Raw genomic sequence first — 19,571 nt, 5'->3', positions numbered from 1 at the left:
AATTTTCCACATATCGTCAGTTTTACCAAGTCTGGGGGGGAGACACCTCCACCCCCACCTCCCCCTCTAGCGACGTCCCTGCCCCCACCCCCTCAACCCCTCACCTCGCCCTGTCACCCTTGATGCACGTAAGCAATACAACTTGTAAACTCCATAAGGAAATAAAACCATACAAGTAATAAATTTGAGTTGATTTTCAGTTTCTTTATTATTTAATCTAATTTCTTTTATACAACTAATATTTACATGAATTTTCAAGTTATTCTTTTAACTTCAATATATATATATTCTACCATAACCAGGCAGTAGGAACGAGCAGTCATAAACAGTCAGCATTGCATTGAACCTTAGGAATCACATATATGACCTTATAGTTACCGTGATCAAAAATAACTTACATTTAAATACGTGCAAAGAATCATATATCAAAGGCTGCTCATATATCCTATCCTGAAGCCTAACGTGATATATATATTAATAAATTGAATACATTTTTGTCTTCTTAATGATACCATTATCGTTACGCTGTGAAAAATCCTAGCTAACCCTAACTAGTGAACTAGAAGCACTTTTAACAAGATGAGGAAGTGACGTTGCACCAGAAGCGACTTGACTACGTTTCTAAAAGCGGAAGTGGTCACTTGTCCAAGCAATGCACCTGCCAGGAACAGGGCAATAGTTGGTAAATGAAGAGCTCCGTGGCTTATTTTCACACGGTAAAAGATTTTGTTTCATATACAACAAATCTGTCTTCTTTGTTACTTCGACTGCTATAAACTGACAGATACCTTCCGTTCATACAAATTATTTCAAACATAATTATTAATGTTAATAATTTATCAAGGCAGGTAAATACTTTTCTGAAATTGACGTAGTAGTCATGACTATATGAAATGTGATTAAACTGTGCAAAAGTGCCTCTTTATCTAATATAAATCGTGTTATTTGTATTTCTATATATTCATTTAGTTCACAGGTTTAAATTTTACATTACAGACTTTAGGGTCAACGTATCGATTTAAATTGCCAAAGAATATCACAAATTTGCCCCCGAAATACTTTTGTTTTCAATATTAGTCATTATTTTGCGAAGAGCTCAAAGGAACAAATGTCACTTACAACTGATCTATTCCATTGTGTAGCCTATTGTTTGATTTATTGTTTAAAGGTCGACTATATACGATTGAGGTTAGTTTTATAATAATAACTATATTTTGGGGAGAATAGCAACAGTGATTATTTTGAATCAAAACTCTAATTTAAACCGACCAATCACATTTAATTGAAAATCGACGATGAACCCAATTGTTCAAGCTGAAAAGTTAAAGCAAAATATGTCTTCTACAAGTTTCATCAAAAATGTCAAAATCTAACTAGGTTTATTACCTAAACGTATTTTTATTGTACACTTTGTTAGGAGGGGAGCGTGTAAAGTTGTTTTGCCTTTCTATCTAACATTTCATTCGCATCTATAAGATATGAATAGCCTTTGCTGGACTGAATACATCAATGAATTAAAATAAAAGAGACTTCACAGAATTACGAATGACGTTTTTGCACTTGATAAATATGCATAATTGGACTTGATTTGTTCTCTTTCTTCTATCACGTGTACAAATTAATCCGATTCTATTGGTTACAGGCAAAATCTAACTCATAGTTTGATAAATGCCAAATTGATACACATGTCTTCCGCGCCTGCATCCTGCTCATTGAATAAAAACATAAATAAAAAAGTTACCTTAAAAAAAAAAGGTTTTACTGTTATCAGGGAAAATTTTTGAAAACTCGATACACGTCATAATTAATGACAAATGTGTTTCAAATGTTATCATCAGGTACCCATTAAATGGAAAGCTTTTATAACCTGATAATTGTGACGTTATACGACTCGATGGTAACCGTAGCGGTTTGCAACCTGTTGTTATCCGGTATGGTCCTCCCACGGATGGACATATATATCTGCGGGTATTCAACATTCGAGGCTAGTATTAGGATATGATCTTTATATTTGACCGGAGCACACATCTGTTGTCATATTTTGGTGATATATCGCTACCATGGAAACCGACACACATAGCAACCACCGACGGTTCCGTTAATGAGGTATGGTGTTCACTAGCTGATATATAAGATCGCATATATTATACTTTCAAGGATGCGATGTGTTCAACGCTCTGATTACCAGGAACGTCAGATATGCAAAAACCTGTCGATGAAACTGACGTCACAGACATCATGGATTGTGATTTGCTGTTTAAGAAGGACGGTTCTCTGCATAGATCCGTCGTCGAAACAAACCCACTATCCTCTGAGAGTATCGAAGATGAACAATCCAATTTCGTCTCACCGAATCCCAGCAATATTTGCTTTTCTTGGGCGAGTAATGCTCGATACGCTAATTTCTTGTCGAAGAGCTTTCTCTGCAAAAGAAAATAAATAAGATTAATTATCACGTTAATTTTGTTTCTGAAATATTTTTGTATGCTGCAGAAGAGTACTGTATTACGTGGCACGTGGTATAATCACGTGGATCAAACGTGCGATATTTTCCCATCCCATTTTCTTACCGCGATTTTGCCTCCCAAGAAAACCAGTCATGAATACAATATAAAAGCAAACCGGACATGAATTTGTGTAACTCACCCTTCACCTTTATACCCCATCTGAATAAAACTGACGTAACCCGTTATGTATTTTAATAATCATAACTGTCATAGTAAAACAAATGCAATATCATTTTTGACGACCAAAGGGTGGATATATATAAGGTCCAAACTGTAACTTACCCTTAATTGCACCATCCGCTTGTGTAGCGCCACTCTCCTGATACAGTCTTCGAAGAGAACGACCAATCTCAAGGCATCACTTGACCTCTTAATGAGATGAACAATTGTTTCATGTGACGCTTTCTCCACGCTTATTCCGTTCACCGATAGAATTATGTCACCTTTTAGTAAACAAAAATAAGAAGAAATTAAGGTCATGAACATTGATCACACACAGCGATGTATATATATATATACATATATTGTATTTATATTTAAATATACAAATATAGTAGAGTGATATCTCAGTTTGTTCAATTTTAATTAATATTTTGTGAAGAACGTTTTTTACAATTACAATTTGGTACAATTGTCGACCAAACACTAAAAAGGCTTCATTAATTAAAGGGTATTACATGAACGGATAATAAAGTGAGTTAAGCTTACCAGGTAGCATTCCTGCTAAATGAGCAGGTCCGTCTTGATGTATCGTACAGACGTATGTGCATAGCTCCAATTCCCGCCTTCCTTTATGGTGGATTGCGTAAGTTTGAAGTTCAAAACCGAATGTTTCATTTGTCTTCTGAATAACAATTGATCTCCTGAAGAAGTAAAAAAACAAATGAACAAAATATGTTATGAAAAAGATGATCAAAGAAAATTACCTATAAAAGTCAACCTTCATGTGATTTCAAAGAAAACCATGTGGAAGCTATTGTTGCATATATTGTTTTGACATTTTGAATAAAACAAATGACACTGAAAAGGCGCCAAATGATTTCAGCATGTTGTCAAGGTTAATGCTGATTACATACATATGATGAATGTCTATCTCTTGATAAAACCCTCAAAAAGTCCTCAAATAAGCTAGAATATGCCCTATAATGTTGGCGTGCACACATTTGACATTATTTGCTAATATCAAACCCGTTTAACTGTCGATTTACACTATTTGTATGAAAGCCTAATGGTATTTTAATTTTGACAGAGCAGATTACAAGAAATTCACTGTTATGTTGTGTAATTGTCATTTTCAATATATTATTGATTTAAACCGCTACAATATGAGTTAGTTCTGATTACAGTTAAATGTTGCGGATGCATATCAGTCACACAGTGAATGGGTCTATAGCGTAACTATATAGGCACCGGCCATGAGCGTTCGATCAAGATAATATATACTTTGACAATGTGTATTAGTGTAGCAGAGGTATGTGCGGTACATAATTGCACGTGAACCTCACAAAGGCGCAGACGATAGCTCCTCCAAAAGTTGTAACCATGCATATTAGTGCCAATCTTGTTATCGTCATCTCTCACTCATGTGATTGATATTACGTAAAAGGAAAGTGAAAGTTGGTATTAAGGGGAACTTCAAATAGGCCTACTTCATACTTATGTTTACTGCAAGGTATCGGTCACATGAAGGTATTGCAAAATATAATACGCACGCCCCTTATAGCGGAAATCCCTGTAATGTTATTAACAATGTCATTGAATGTTACGGGTGCTTTTAAGCTCCAAATACACCACAAAACAACGTGGCACTGACATATATCCGTTTGCTTTCTAAAGGGTTTGATACGACAGTTCGCCAGTACTTCACCTATTTGTACAAACAAACGGGCTTAGTCGCATAGCAACGACTACGTATTGCAGTAGGAAGTCAAAATCAACAATTTCCGTTCGAATATTTCAACATCTGGTAATTGATGGGACATTCCACCTATACTTAAACTGATGTCATTAACTTGATCTCTAACGGACATAACTTATAGAGTCCTACAACTGTTGAACAGGATGTTGTAACTTCTGGCGTTCCAAGGTTTCTGTGTTGTTGTTCACATATCAGGACTCAACCCACACTTTACTTTCGGTTTCTATGCAGGGCGTTGCGTAGGTTATTTTGTTACCGTTGAGAGTTAGCGCCAAAAATACTACAACCACCGAATAATGGTTGCCCAGTCAATATGCTGGAAATATGCTAGATCTACGAACAAATGGTCACATGTAGCCAAACATTTAAACATATTTTACTCCCAACCTGACTACATTAAATTTTATTTATTGAATTACTTAATCTTTCTCAATATCTGAGAAAACGATGAAAAGTAAGAACAACTTGAGGAAATGTATGTATGTATGTATACGTTTGAAACATCCTAGCAATCTGTAATAGGTTAACTTTGTGGTGAAAACAGATATGACCTCAGTGTCTGGCAACGTGTTTGATGATGGTGATGTTTGCAATCAGCTTTCTTACATGGAGTGAAGAGGTATGTGCAGTCCATTTAGACTGTAGATAATGGACAAGGTCTGTGAAACTATGATGATTAATTATGACTGCATTTAGCGCCTCATCGTTTGGTATAAACAAACCTATTGTCATAGGTCGAAATGTCTTTGAAATCTTCCAAAAATAAAATTCCATTATGTTTTTCGTCATTTTCCCGTTTGGCTATATATGCTTCCGTCCTGTTCTGTGAGATTGTATGTTTGGGTCATAATGACGTAACTACGTTTATATATTCTATATAAATATATATATTTCCGTTTATGGCAATTCCTCCGTGCAACATATTACGTGTTCATTCCAATCCAGGTCTATTTTACTTGCAGCGGAAAGAGAAAACGGAATATCCTATTATATCCTATTATTGTATGAACTGTATAGCGGTAAGCACTGGCTCTATTGACCTGACATTTCGTATTCCGGATGTAAGTGGAAGTTATACAATAGATTTACTATATACTGATCGGACGTAAGATAAGGGGAACAGTATAGCTTACTTCAGTGAGTCATGTTCAATTGGAGACTAAAATCGAGACTAATCCAAAGGCAGAAATGATAAGAATCAATACCAGTTAGTCTATTCATTTCTGTTCAATTAACAGTCATATATTTACCTTGAGAAGTTAGTTTCAATGCTGGCCCTATACTAGTATAGTATTAGCAGTGTGTCAAGTACACGGGATTGTTTGTAATGATAAGCGTGAGCTATACACGTGTTACAATTCATTGGTTACACAAATGAATGTTTTGCTATGAAGATACCCTGTGTTAGGCTGCAACTATGAACAACCTAACCAGTTTGGGGCTGACCTATAAGCACTCTATTTGCAATTACTTAACTAAAGTGCATTGCCAAATTATTCAAATACACGTTGTGATGTGTATCGATCAATCAAGTTGGGTCAGTGCCCAGTAGCTGATGTGAAACGTTGTTTTCTACAGGCAAGTTGTTATCAATAAAATTTCGAGGAAAAAAAAAATGTTTTTAAGCAAACTATAGATAAACGCTTTTCTGTTAAAATGTTTTACCGTATATAGTGCACTATGATAAGCTAAACATATGAATTGTTCTTCCCATGAATAACTTAAGTAAGAAAGTCTGAAAGGAAATTGCGACATGTCACTAGGCATGTGTTGGGACACTACCGTGACTCACATAACTCTTATAACTCCATTAAGGAAGGATTAAAAGATGTTTACTCCAATTTTATTTCATGACTCATATTTTCTTCATGTTTTTTAACATGATTAATTCCCCTGCTTCGAAATAAGGTCAAATTAAAGTAGTTTGTTTTCTGTGTCATACGTGCCTTTAAATAACAAACACATGATATCAAATTCCATTGTCAGGAAACCATTGTTTTAATAAGAAACCACCCACCTTCTAGGGTTCTCATAATCTTCTGATCTTATCCCTTTGTCTTGCTTTACTTCTTCTGGTATCTGCAGGAAATAAGAGAGGGAAAAAACATTCAGGCCTCGTGTTTTTTTTAAAGTTTTAATACTAGCCAACGGAAGGAAAATCGCCGTGACAGGTGAGACTAGAACAAGCAAGGTTATGCCCCAGTTGCGGGTCAACAGCAACCGGAAGTGGCTTTGATGGTCATTTCATAACTATATCAAATCACGACCGCGTATTAAAATATTTCGAGTTTTTCTATAATCTGTACATAAATTCGACAATCATCGACATGTGCAAAAATGAAAATTAGCCAATATCCGTGGCTTAATATTTCTTTCATTATTCTATTACTTTATTTGTCAATATTTCTGACCTATGACCTTTCATCCAATGCGCAGACTCTTTTGAGAATGAACTAGATAGATCAGTCAGTTCTTTTAGTTGAGTTGGCAATTTATCCACCTATACAATGTTTACTTAAGAATTAATTGCATGAGTTAAACCTTTCACTTCTTATGCTTTGTCGCCAAATAAAGTTAATGAGTAATTAATGATTTTTTTTTGTTTTAAATTGGTTGCGCAAAATTTGTTTCAATGACCGTATTTTCATTGTAATATTACTATTAGGCTATTATTAATATTTTCAACTGGAGAACTTTAAAATTACGACTTTCGGATTTTAGTTTCGGACATCATTGTGAAATTGTCAAATGAAACACTAAAATATACTATTCATCATATAAATGTTGTCATACAGGCACTAGCAAAACCCTTTAGAATTACAACCCTCTCGACCCATAAACCCCTAAGTCGTGTGATCATAGGATTTGTAGCTGCCTCAGACTAGCTTTAAGCGGTGTCTTCTCTAAAGAGGGTCGGAGTTTAAGCGCATTGACGTCACATAATCTGAGGGAGTGTATGCGATGCTGCACAGTTGTAAGAGACATGTGATAAGTACGCAGTTGCACGAGGCTATACATTCCTGCATACACTATGTCTGATAACATTGAGTTATACAGGTCCCTCATAAATTCAGGTAGCAACTTCAGTGAGTTGTGTCTGGGTATGGTTCAATTTATGCTGATAGCTGAAATCAGCTCCAGACAATCGGAATAAACTTTGAACGACATATTTGTAACATATTTTGAAAAATGTCCTGTCATGTTTCGAATCATAATATATTTTTCCACTGTTGCAATTCGACAGCTTAAGTAGGCCTAAGTCCTTGGCATCAAAGTATATAGGCTTATGCTTATGGCAAGATGTGTTGCAGTTTGACAGGATTATATATTATTTTTTGTTTATATGTATCACTGGGCAACTGCAACAGAAGGTCTTAATGAGATAAAAATTTGTCTGTGGTATCTATATTAAATACTCTAAATTTACATTATAGAATCACTCATCCATGGATATTATCCCGGCTCTGGCAAACAGATTAGGCTAACCTGGGAGAACTCTATACAACTTTGTGTAGTAACAGACATAGGTACTCCTATGATCAACAAGAGGTAGGATTCCATTAATACAATACTTGAATACCAGGGGATTGTTTTTAAATAATAATAATATTTTATGATTAATGATTATATAATAATAGCATGTGGCTTTTATTCACCACAATAAGTGTCATCAAAAGACAAAGTGTGTCCAATTTGGTATATTATTGATACAATCCCTTTGTTTTAACTAATTCCTTAGGTATGGAATTCGTTACATCAATTAATGTTGTACCCTATTACCTTTATACAATGACATACACAATCAATACAATGTTGAAAAATGTAAAGGATTCAATACGAAAGTTATCAAGCTATAATAATCTATCAGTTGATCTAAAATATTAAATATCTTTCCAAACTCGATGTATAGCAGAACATTTTCGCCGATAAAAGAAAAGATGAAGAAAATAAATATTTACCTCTCCTGTGGTCTTCAGATATTTCTTTGACTTTTCTCGTTTTCTGTCAAATGTCTTCATTTTTGCTGCTGTTAATTCACTAAATTCCTGTGATATTCGTCTGTTTATAGTAATATCGTACGATTATTCCATACAACGGAGCGTTTATCTCACAAACTGCAAACTCTTCTTCTTTTTCTCTCCCTGTCTTATTTGCGGTTAGATCATTCCTTGTTAATTAAGCAATTCCGTTCTGCAAGTATCCTTAAATAGTACTTTGCAAGCTTTGAATCATATGACTGGCACGTAAACACGTGTTATAGTTCACATAGGCGTTTTAATATAGCTTCAATTTAGAGAGCTAGTTTAATATTGAACCCTTGGAACAGCCTGTAATTAACACTTCCACCTCTTCACCGAAAGACCTCTCAGAGAATAAGTAACATCTGTCCAGTATTTAGATTTAAGTACTGTGATGAAGCCTACGCACTTCACTTACAGGAAGGATGTACGTAGATGCTTTTACTGTTACGCGTTATACGCATGCGTATAAAGCTCCACTTGAATTACCTTTCGATACCGTATAGTATTGAAACAGGGAAGTAGGCTGCTTCATTGAACAATGAACGCATTAAATGACACAATTTAGACATAGAGTTTACGCCTGACTATAGATGTTACATCATTCTATTTATATCCGGCAACATTTGTGTCTATTTTTTATCAAAAGGCAAATCAAAACTGCCGAATTCTTCTTAAGATTTATTTACATAAAAACTGATAGTTTGAAACTATATAAGTATACTCCTCTACAAAAATAGCTAATCTGAGAATGTAAATATACCCCACCCATGTATATTTCGCACTTATAAATAGTAAATAATGCATAACATGCTTAGAAATTGTTTTGTCATAATAGTAATATGTTAGTAATATTACTCTTTTCTATTTAAGATGTTTCTTTTGAATGAGGCTCTTTTCTTAATATGTCATAGTGTAACTGGTTTTGTACAGGTATGTAGATCGTTGCTCTTCCAGGCTGTTTTAAGCGCTATATGAATGTTTTATTATTATTATTATTAATATTATTATTGATGTTATTATTATTATTGTTGTTATTATGTTATATGTAGTAGTAGTAGTAGTAGTAGTATTGTTGTTATTATCATTTTTATTATTATTATTTTTATAATTATTATTATTGATGATATTATTATTATTGTTATTATAATAATTATTATTGTAAATATTATTGTAATTATTATTATTATTATCATCATCATCATTTTTTGGTTTGTTTGATTGTTTTTCTTTGTTTCTTAGATCTGCTTGCATTAACACGACGAGAGTGATGCTAATGCAACGCTATATATTTAGAAATATTTGTCATTAATTTAAAAACAAAGAAAAGAAAGCTCACAGAAGAGTATAACTTAGGCATACCAAGTTAAAATAAATGCGACATCACCATTACATACAAAAAGCAAGGAAATGAATTCAAGTTTAGATATGAACATTTATTTCCTTCTAACAAAAAAAATTGCTAATTTCTTCCCTGTCTTAATTTTTAATTCCCGGATATTGTCTCAGATCGTGTGGTCTTTTTTGGGTGTTGCCTCGGTGAGTTTTATTCAAACTATTCTAAGTTTATAGACCAAACAAAACAAAAAAACACGCAAAGCATCAATGCGGCGTAACTATAAATCAATTGTGATGGAGGGGAAAACAATTGCGCACTCCCAGTGAAGTTACCCATTCGACTTAACATCGCCATGATCACACTGTTACATTCTCAATGTAAACGGGAGGCTACAGGGGCTGAGAGTGCATGATCTGTTAAGTTCTTTGGTTTACATGTCTAGTCAATATCTTAGGTGACTCTTTACCTTAAAAATGGAAGAAGAGTCTATCACGGACACTTTTATATAGTAAGTAAATATGATGCTGTGTTAACGTACCCTGATCTCAAGTCACGGTATTGTCCACCACTATACCTTGGCCTGGCTAATCCTTCCAAACTCCTGCCTCGCCGGGAGTAACCTTGTTACTTCGCCGGTTCACCCGGGAAGCTGAAGACTGACTGAACGGAATTCTACTAAATGCAGGTCTTTATAAAATTTCGGTTTATACTAACCTAAATTAATTTCCCGCTCCTTACCGAAAAAAATGAAATATATACAATGTGCCTCATTACAATTTTGATAGGTCTTAAGCCTGGGGCGAAGCTAGATTTCTTTCTGAAGAGGATGGGAGAGGGTGGGAGGGGGGGGGCAAAGCAAAACGTTTTTTTTTTCTATAAGAAAGAGTTTTTGACATTTGCAATGTTGATTTCTTATCAAACATCCAGGTAATATATACGTTTACAACGGAAACAAATAGATTAAATAAATATATTAAAATTAAAAAGTGTGTGGGCATTTCCTTATGAAAATAGGAAATGATGCCGATTCCGTTAGGATCCCTAGTTACTAAATACAGGGAGTCCCCAGTTATTATTGCTCAATCCAGTGTTATACGTTATAAGACAAAGGGAAATATATACATTACGCCATGTTTACCACTGCACGAAAGAAATCACAAAAAAAAACATTGTCAGATACGACATGAATATTCAGTGATAAATATTGAAAAAAGCGTGTAAACAAAATATTAACTATTTGAGGAGCAGGCGAATATTTGGGGAACGTAACGCCACCCACCCGTACCCCACCCCTCAAAGTGTCGTTAAGGTTTTAATGCAGGTTTAGTCCCTGTACTAGTTAGTAAAGCTTGCGCCAATGCAGTAAAATGATAAGATTCATCTCGTATTCGCAGTCCATAGTAACACCATTCTACAGTACAGGAATATAAACATAAACCACGTACATCTTCTGTATAGCACTAACCAAGCATACACTCTACATATAAAGTTCAAGTTTTCCACTCATGAATTTTCAAGTAGTAAGATTTTACAGAATATATTTGACAGATGTGAAAGAATTCCCCACCCACACTATAGCATCTACTGTACAAAACATGTTATTTCGTTATAAAATGTTTCAAACGAAGGGGGATCCCTTTGTCCTAACCCACGCACTACCACACCTAACTGTAACGAACTTTTCTTTTCTTTTTTGTCAGAACATAACAACAAATTCGTGTTGCCTAAGTTCAGGTGAATCATCAGACCTTCAAGTGTTTACTACAAACTAATTACTTCATACATCCATTAATAGAAAATAAAGTAGCCGCAACGTATACGAAACCCTGGAAAGTAAAAGTATCTAGAATAACAAAGAGAAGTTCTCTTTCAGCTTCAAAAAAACAAAACAGGAATGACGAAAGAGCAACCATTGTCGCTGTCCTGGAATTAAATTACCTTTCTTTCATATGTTAAGCATTAGAGGGTCATCACAATGCTGCGAGACTGTTTTAAATTATATATATATAGGATGACGTCATTTATTTCATATTTACGTTATGTTTTAGTATACTGTATACATATATATAATGGTACGTGATACAGTGTGACGTGTGTTGTATGTAACCAATGTATTTCAGTTTTTATATCTGCGACGAAGTCATCGATGTTTTAAATACTATATACTACAATAACATTTTACAGTAACACAAAATCTGATATAGTATAATCCCCGTCCCTCCCCGGCCCCGGCCTCCACCGACCCCCCCCCTTCCCTGGGGTATCGTTAACTATTCAATTGGACGCTGTGAAATCACATTTTAAGGACATTATCATAATGTCACTTTTTCAAGAACTTGAAGTACATAAACTCACAGGGTTTGGTTTGATCTGAGTAGTAATTACGAGTGTGACCAGCCAGAGGGACTCCGGAGGGTGGGGTGGGAGGGGTACATTGCCAGCCCGTTATATATGCATGTACCGTATAAACCCACTTTGCTTATTTCGCGTAGCGTACTTAGCATGTGGTGTTATTTTGAAATAATTTTGTTACTAAGAGAATTTTGAAACCACTTGGGTTATTTGAAGTATGTGACATGTTTTTTTTTTTAATGCCTACAGCATAGCGGTTAGTATAATAATGAGAATTTATTCAGACAATTAATTCATGGAATGGAAGGAAATGTTTTGAGATGATTCAAGAATTGCAAAAAAATTTTAAGCCGGAAGGGATCCAAGATGGGGCCATAATTGGCGCGAAAAAAACCTAGACCAGAATTACAACAAAATTTAATGTAGTTTTAGTTTAGTCTTGTAGCTCCCTGATTTGCTAGATACACGTGTATTTAAATTTGTCACACGTGTGTGGTGCTTGCATGCGTGGGTGCGTGCATGCGTTGCGCAAGTCAGAGGCATGAGAAGTTTAGAAGGGCGTTTCCCATTTTTCATTTTTGTAGCATCATCACTTTCGAATCGCAATCCTAAGTAATATGTCCATCAGCGTTATGAACTCTCCATACACTTTAGTCATGTAAAAACCTATATATTACGAAATGTGTTATTGCCAGAGCTAGCTAAAGGGGGAACCAAGTTTGTTTGTGTAAGACATTATCATCACAACACACGTACCTGACGGTTATTAATTCCCGCGAAAATGGACGACCTACACGGGCTGCACAACTGTCTTTCTTTAACTATATCAAATGCGGAACAGAAAGTGAAACTATTACTTTTTACTTTCGTAATAGGAAGTATAACTTGATGGGAAGTAAACTAAGTTAAATAAACTATAATGAATATTCATTGTATAAATAAATTAAGTAAACATCAAGCAAGAAAGGAATGTTTATTTCTTATCAAACATCCAGGTAATATCTACGTTTACAACGGAAACAAATAGAATAACTAAATATAGTAAAATTAAAAGTGTGCCATGGTCATTTCCTTATGAAAATAGGAAATGATGCCAATTCCGTTAGGATCCCTCGTTACTACATTGAGGGAATCCCCAGTTATTATTGCTCAATCCAGTTTTATACGTAATAGACAAAGGGAAATATATATGTTACGCCAGGTATGTAACCGACGTCATGATATGTAGAGTATATAGTTTGGTTAAAGCTTGTATTGTGAAGTTTACCACTGTACGAAAGAAATCAGAAAAAAACATTGTCAGATACGACATGAATATTCAGTGATAAATCAATATTAAACAAAGCGTGAGAAAATAAAGATTAAGGCATGATTATACAAAAGACAAGTCAAACAATGTGCAAGATTGGGGTTACCGCAGTATAAGAGTGATGTAGGCATTACTGTATATCATAATGTGCATCTTTATTACAATGACCAAAACAATCCTGATAAACATTAAAAGGGTTAACAATATAGGCTAGGTATAGCACATTTTCAACAACTTCAGCCATCATGATTAGTATATGTATATAAAAATATATGTGTAAAAGTAAGTTGGCCTGACGTTTTGATCCTAGCAGGATCTTCTTCAAAGGCTAAATGACAAGTGACAGTACAGAAGGGACAAAAACATGCACAAATACAGACAGGTTAATGAGCAGGGTGAACATGGTGAGCATGGTGTTCCTCTGAACCTCTGGACCTGCAATCAGCGTCCATAGCCTAGTGATTAGGGTGTCCGCATATAAAGCGGGAGGCCCGGGTTCGAATCCCGGTGGAGGCTGGAAGTTTTTCACTGTTCTGGATTTTCCAACTCATTACAATTTCAATTATATATATCCCTGTGTATATTTTGGCTAAATACTGTTGACGAGCCGTCATGCTAGGCTATACAGGAACGTCTTTTTTTTAGGAATGTTTGGTTTTCTCCTAGAATAATCCAGAGGTTTTCTCAACGTTATCTTCGATGACCGTTAAACATACAAATCAACAATCTACCAAAGTATGTACTCATATCAAGTAAAGGTTAAGAGAAAATGACATTTGAAAGTATCAAACCATAGTGATTCATAGGCCTCTATCTCTCGGTCCTGGTTCATAATAATAATGAAAATGAAAGAAAAACTCCTATCCAATATAGCCTACAGTGTATCAATATTTCAGACTAGTATACCTACGTACATGCATTGTAACTGAGTAGATGGGATTGTGACTTATATTACTTACAGAGCGTTATAGATAAGCCAAAGTTAAATTATAATGAACTAAATTAAGAGAATTATCTTGTTCTTAAAGCCAGTAAATATTCAAAATGATTGAGAGGCTCACTCACCTGTACTTCAAGATATTTACTCTTAAATGTGTGTGTGTGTAAGTCAGCTTTCGGCGCAAAGACTAGCTCGTAACAATACAATTTTGAAACACTGTAAGGAATTTGGAATGGCAAACATTTTCTTTGGGGTCTTGTTTCAACAGATGGAAGTTTGGCAAATAGTATAGGCATCTGTACAGTGTTCTATGTGATCTGTGGCCCACCTAGGTTGGATGTATGGACGTAAAGTGAATCTGTAAACGCCATAACCATGTTCGCATTGTTTACATTTTTGGTATACGTTTCAAAAGTTATATTCTCTCAAACAAGTAAATTAGATAAGCATTTGCTTTGGTGAAGTGCTTGTGCGTGTGTGTGTGTTGGTTTCTGTGGTCATTTATGATTAAGATGAAAATCTTCTGGAGTATTCTGGAAATCGAAATTATTATGAAAACTACCCCTCCCTCCCCTACCCTCCCCCACCCACGCCGTGCCGGTCTAACAATCTTCCTGCGGCATTGAGAACTGATTGTACGGAGATGTCATTTCCTTCAACCTGTTTTCATTGTTTACTTATTTCCGTGTGTGTTATGTGGTTATATAGGTAACCACGTGTGTATTATGTGGTTATATATTTGGTAAGCCTGTGCATATATAACACATTTGATGACCCATGCTTCAATTAAGAGTCAACGCTAACAAGAACAGGAAGCAACATAACAATATATTGTAGACCAAACATACTCACAGCTTCGGGTACAGGTATACATGACCTAACACATATGTCAACATGATAACAATAAAAGACCCCTCCCCGACCTTCCCCCACACGTGCCGGTCTAAACAATCTTCCTGCGGCATTGAGAACTAATTGTATGGAGATGTCAATTCTTTCAACCTGTTTTCATTGTTTACTTATTTCCGTGTGTATTATGTGGTTATATAGATATCAAAGGTATGTATTATGTGGTTATGTATTTGGTAAGCCTGTGCATATGATGACGCATGCGTAACTAGTCAACGCTAACAAGAACAGGAAGCAATATAATAATATATTGTAGACCAAACATACTCACACAGCTTCGGGTACAGGTGTACATGACCTAACACATAGGTGAACATATAATAATAAACACATATTATGTAATACATACATACATAATTAGTAACTACCAAGATCTGATACTTTTTAAGAAAAAGTCACCCAGGAAAGAACCTGGGCACGAAAACCAAACTACCAAACGACTGATCCGCTCTCAGCCCCAGTCCCCTTGCATCGGGACTGTGACTGTGTACATACATAATTAGTAACTACCAAGATCTGAATGTCTGCATTAACGCGAACTTCCCACACACAAATTACTATGTGACCATGACCATGTGACTCATATATTAAATATAGGCCTACACTTTATACAACGGTGAACTTACTGCTTGAATAGCTTTTTCTTGCTAATCTGCATGTGCGATCGGCGTGAGAAAGTTACTGTTCACATGAAATAACGAGATTATGGGAGGCTACATGGTAAGGGTGTGACCAAAGTAGGTTAAAGGTGTATATTCATGGCTGGCCTGGAATAGAATGGGATATGGTGGGTGGGCGGGATGGGGGGGGGGCGATACATTACTATATATTAAGTACACTTTAGTAGACATAACATTGCTATTAATATCGAATTTAAAATTGATAGATGAGTCATAACTCTAATTTGTTCAGCTCTCATTCATATCACTTTATTGCTCTAGAATTACTGAGTAACAACTGTGTAAAGTGGTGAAATATATGTTACTTTTTGTTGGGGTTTATTTCCATCGGAGAAGTACTCGGTTGATTATAAGACGTTGCTCCCCAGTACGGTTACAGCAGGAATTGACACCGGCAGTCATAACAGTGTGCCAGTTGTGCATATAAATAATATCTCTCTGGTGATTTAAATAGCCAACCTTATCATATACCTTATCATACCTTATCATACCTTATCATATCTTATCATACCTTATCAACCTCATCATACCTTATCATATCTTATCATACCTTATCAACCTCATCATACCTTATCATATCTTATCATACCTTATCATATCTTATCATACCATGATCATACCTTATCATGCCTTATCATATCTTATCATACCTTATCAACCTTATCATATACCTTATCATACCTTATCATACCTTATCACACCTTATCATATATCTTATCAACCTTATCATATACCTTATCAAATAGCCAACCTTATCATATTTTAGGTCCATTTGTTTAATTGTTTTCTCACTAAGCACATGATCACAATTATTAATTACACTAGTATCATCTTCGAGCCGTGCATGCGCAGGGAAACTGATGTTTATATCCCACCCGCCTACACCGCTTGAGACAAGACACCACTATACTACTAGTGTATCAATCTCCATTGTGGGAATCATATACAAATAGTACATTGAACTGTCCATTGATCATGACGTCATCATGGAACTTCTTTCATTATATCGGCAGGTTCAAGGACGTGCAGTATAAGAACGTGCAAGAAAGCTGTATCCAGGATTTGATTCAATTTATCAAAACAATCATATTTTTGCCAGATTTTGTACCGTTTTGGTAGCCTAAACGACCTAGGCGAATTACTGCAACTATCACTCCATGGCACTTTCTTCGAAGTTCGAAGTGTTGCAAAATCTTAATTAGCAACTTGAAGCAACTTTTCGTGATAATACAGTATTTTATCATTGGTGCTCGCCGGCTGCTTTCTTGAATTTTGCTAGTATATTAAATAACAAAAACGTCGTAATACGACTCTCATACTCTTGACACGGTTATACAACTACACTCCTGCCCCCCCCCCCCACCCCGTCGTCCCATTTTCACCTCTCCGATCGGGCTACGATATTGATTTGACTGGCTTCTGTTCAACGAAAATTCATATGTCTTAATTGGTTCTTGAACATTAAATTTCTCCCACCCCCGTCCCTCCCCCTTCTCCACAAACACTTAGGCCTACACCTATTTAACTGATGCACCCGCCTTTCTTCTCATAATTCCACTCCGGTGTGACAACAGAGAGACCATGGATGCAATCACAAGCAGGCGCGTAGCCAAGGGGAGGGGGGCGAATGGGGCAGCCGCCCCCCCCCCCTTGAGCATATTTTCTTTGTATGTTTTTATGATATCGCTAGTAATTTCAAAGAGAAAAAATGCTAAGATGCAACTTACAAGGCCTGGGAAGTGCCATTTACAGCGATCTGGGAGGCATTTTCAGCCAAACTTTTCTTGTACGCTTCGCGCCAACAATTGTGGCGCTACGCTTAGATAGTTCACAATGCCGTATCTACGGCCCTGAAAGTTTGCCTACAGTTTCGCCCCTCCCTTGGCAAATTCCTCGCTACGCACCTGAACACAAGCATAACGATCTTGTGCTTAGCAGTTTCTCTTCTAGACAACAATAACTACATTATGATATGGATGTTAGTTAATTTCCTTTCAATTCCTATATATGTACGGGCGTTACGTCACTTAGAGCATCAAACCTCTATAATAATCCCGAGATGAGATTATCTGTTTGATAACATTAATTACCTTTTGCCGGTTACATTGGGAATTTCCCTTGGGAATATAGCTGTGGAATTTCATTTCCCACAATCGGATATTGTTCATATATAACCCAAATACTTCATACAGTTACGGAAATACACTACAAACAGCAATTGAAGAGTCATTTCTAATTACACAGTTTGACGTTGTTCCGTTTGGGAACATTGTTCAAAAATAAATCACCCAGGCACTTTGCTCACTTATTGTTAACTAAATGCCATCCAAGTTGGCACGCTGCAGAGGGCCAAATAACTTGATCCGCTCTCAACCCCATGCATACCCATTCGAGAGGGAACAGATGTTACACGTGATCTTGGTTAATGCTTCTAAGCGATCTACTGCGCTTTGTGCATCTCGGAGAGAAAAGTTACTTGACGTATGATCTTAGCCAAACGGTTAAAAAAAGTACATCGCGAAGGTTACATTAAAGGGGACTTTTCTTAAAATATAGCCGTTATGTATACTATGGTAAAATCAATCATTTCTACATTCTTTATGTCAGTAAACATATCAAGCATTTATGTAAATCATGGGCAATATGTCCCAATCATCTTCAACGATCTGGGAGGCATTTTCGGCCAAAATTTTCTTGTACGCTTCGCGCCAACTTATGGTGGCGCTACGCTTAGATAGTTTGCAGAGCCGTATATACGGCTCTGATAGTTTGCCTACAGCAGGGTTGTCCAACCTACGGCCCGCGGGCCACAGTCCGGCCCGCCGCAGGGTTGCGTCCGGCCCGCCAGAGATGCTCTACGGTGTGAAATTTAGTGAGCAGATTTATTGATAACAATTTGAAGCTTTATAATCAATCATTCGAACCTTCTGGGTCCAAAAAACTGCATACAGGTCAGTTTGTGTGACACTCTCTCAGCGGAGGGGAGGGAAGGGGGCGGCTGGACTTTATTCATCTGTTTTGTCAGGAAGGAAAATAAATCAGTGCGCTCCGCGCGCAGTGCTCACATTTTGTTGCCTTAGGCTTCGCGCAAAAAATCGAAAAATCGAGCGTAGGGTTCATGCGGCCCCCTCCTTCATCATAATCATTCCATGTGGCCCTTCTCTGCAAAAGGTTGGACAACCCTGGCCTACAGGTTCGCCCCTCCCTTCCCAAATTCCTCGCTACGCGCCTGTACGGTAGTGAGCAAAAATGGCACATGACCTGGCAGATTCTTGCTGAGTGGCACCGTCTATCAATGCCGAAGCTACGAAGTGTAACCTTAACCGCGCACTGTTGTATTAAACACATACATCTAAACCAATGTTTGTGTATCACAGATACGTTCATCTAGCTCTGTACTACTTTTTGTGCAAGTACCAAAAATAGCATTTCTGTTTGTCTTCAAAAGTACATTCAGATATCTCATCAAATGTGTCATACATGTGATCAATCAGGCCTGCAGATGATTCACGAAGCCTCCGTTATATGAAACATGCTGACAAGTATGTCGCGAATCTGATACATACACATTTCTACATTGTCTATGTTTTCTATTCTT

The 19,571-nt window shown here is 36.3% G+C and overlaps 2 protein-coding genes across 2 annotated transcripts in view; both read right to left on the bottom strand.

The window, feature by feature from the left end:
• The window catches only part of LOC139964959 (dimethylaniline monooxygenase [N-oxide-forming] 2-like), a 32,024-nt gene extending 17,365 nt beyond the window's left edge, over window positions 1-14,659 (bottom strand). Inside the window, exon 1 of the mRNA XM_071967070.1 lies at window positions 14,510-14,659. The gene's annotated coding sequence lies outside the window, so the exon portion shown is untranslated. The remainder of the gene's footprint in view (window positions 1-14,509) is intronic.
• On the bottom strand, window positions 184-8,811 carry LOC139964794 (protein TAMALIN-like). Its single transcript, XM_071966760.1, has 5 exons — window positions 8,385-8,811; window positions 6,443-6,504; window positions 3,216-3,370; window positions 2,790-2,950; window positions 184-2,423 (listed from the first exon to the last, which is right to left on the bottom strand). The coding sequence occupies exons 1-5, from the start codon at window positions 8,442-8,444 to the stop codon at window positions 2,145-2,147; spliced, it is 717 nt and encodes a 238-aa protein (XP_071822861.1). The 5' UTR covers window positions 8,445-8,811; the 3' UTR covers window positions 184-2,144.
• Window positions 14,660-19,571: the final 4,912 nt, after the last annotated feature.

The sequence above is a fragment of the Apostichopus japonicus genome, chromosome 23, assembly GCF_037975245.1.
Source record: "Apostichopus japonicus isolate 1M-3 chromosome 23, ASM3797524v1, whole genome shotgun sequence".
Classification (NCBI taxonomy): Eukaryota; Metazoa; Echinodermata; class Holothuroidea; order Aspidochirotida; family Stichopodidae; genus Apostichopus; species Apostichopus japonicus.
This window is presented reverse-complemented; position numbering and strand designations above follow the sequence as displayed.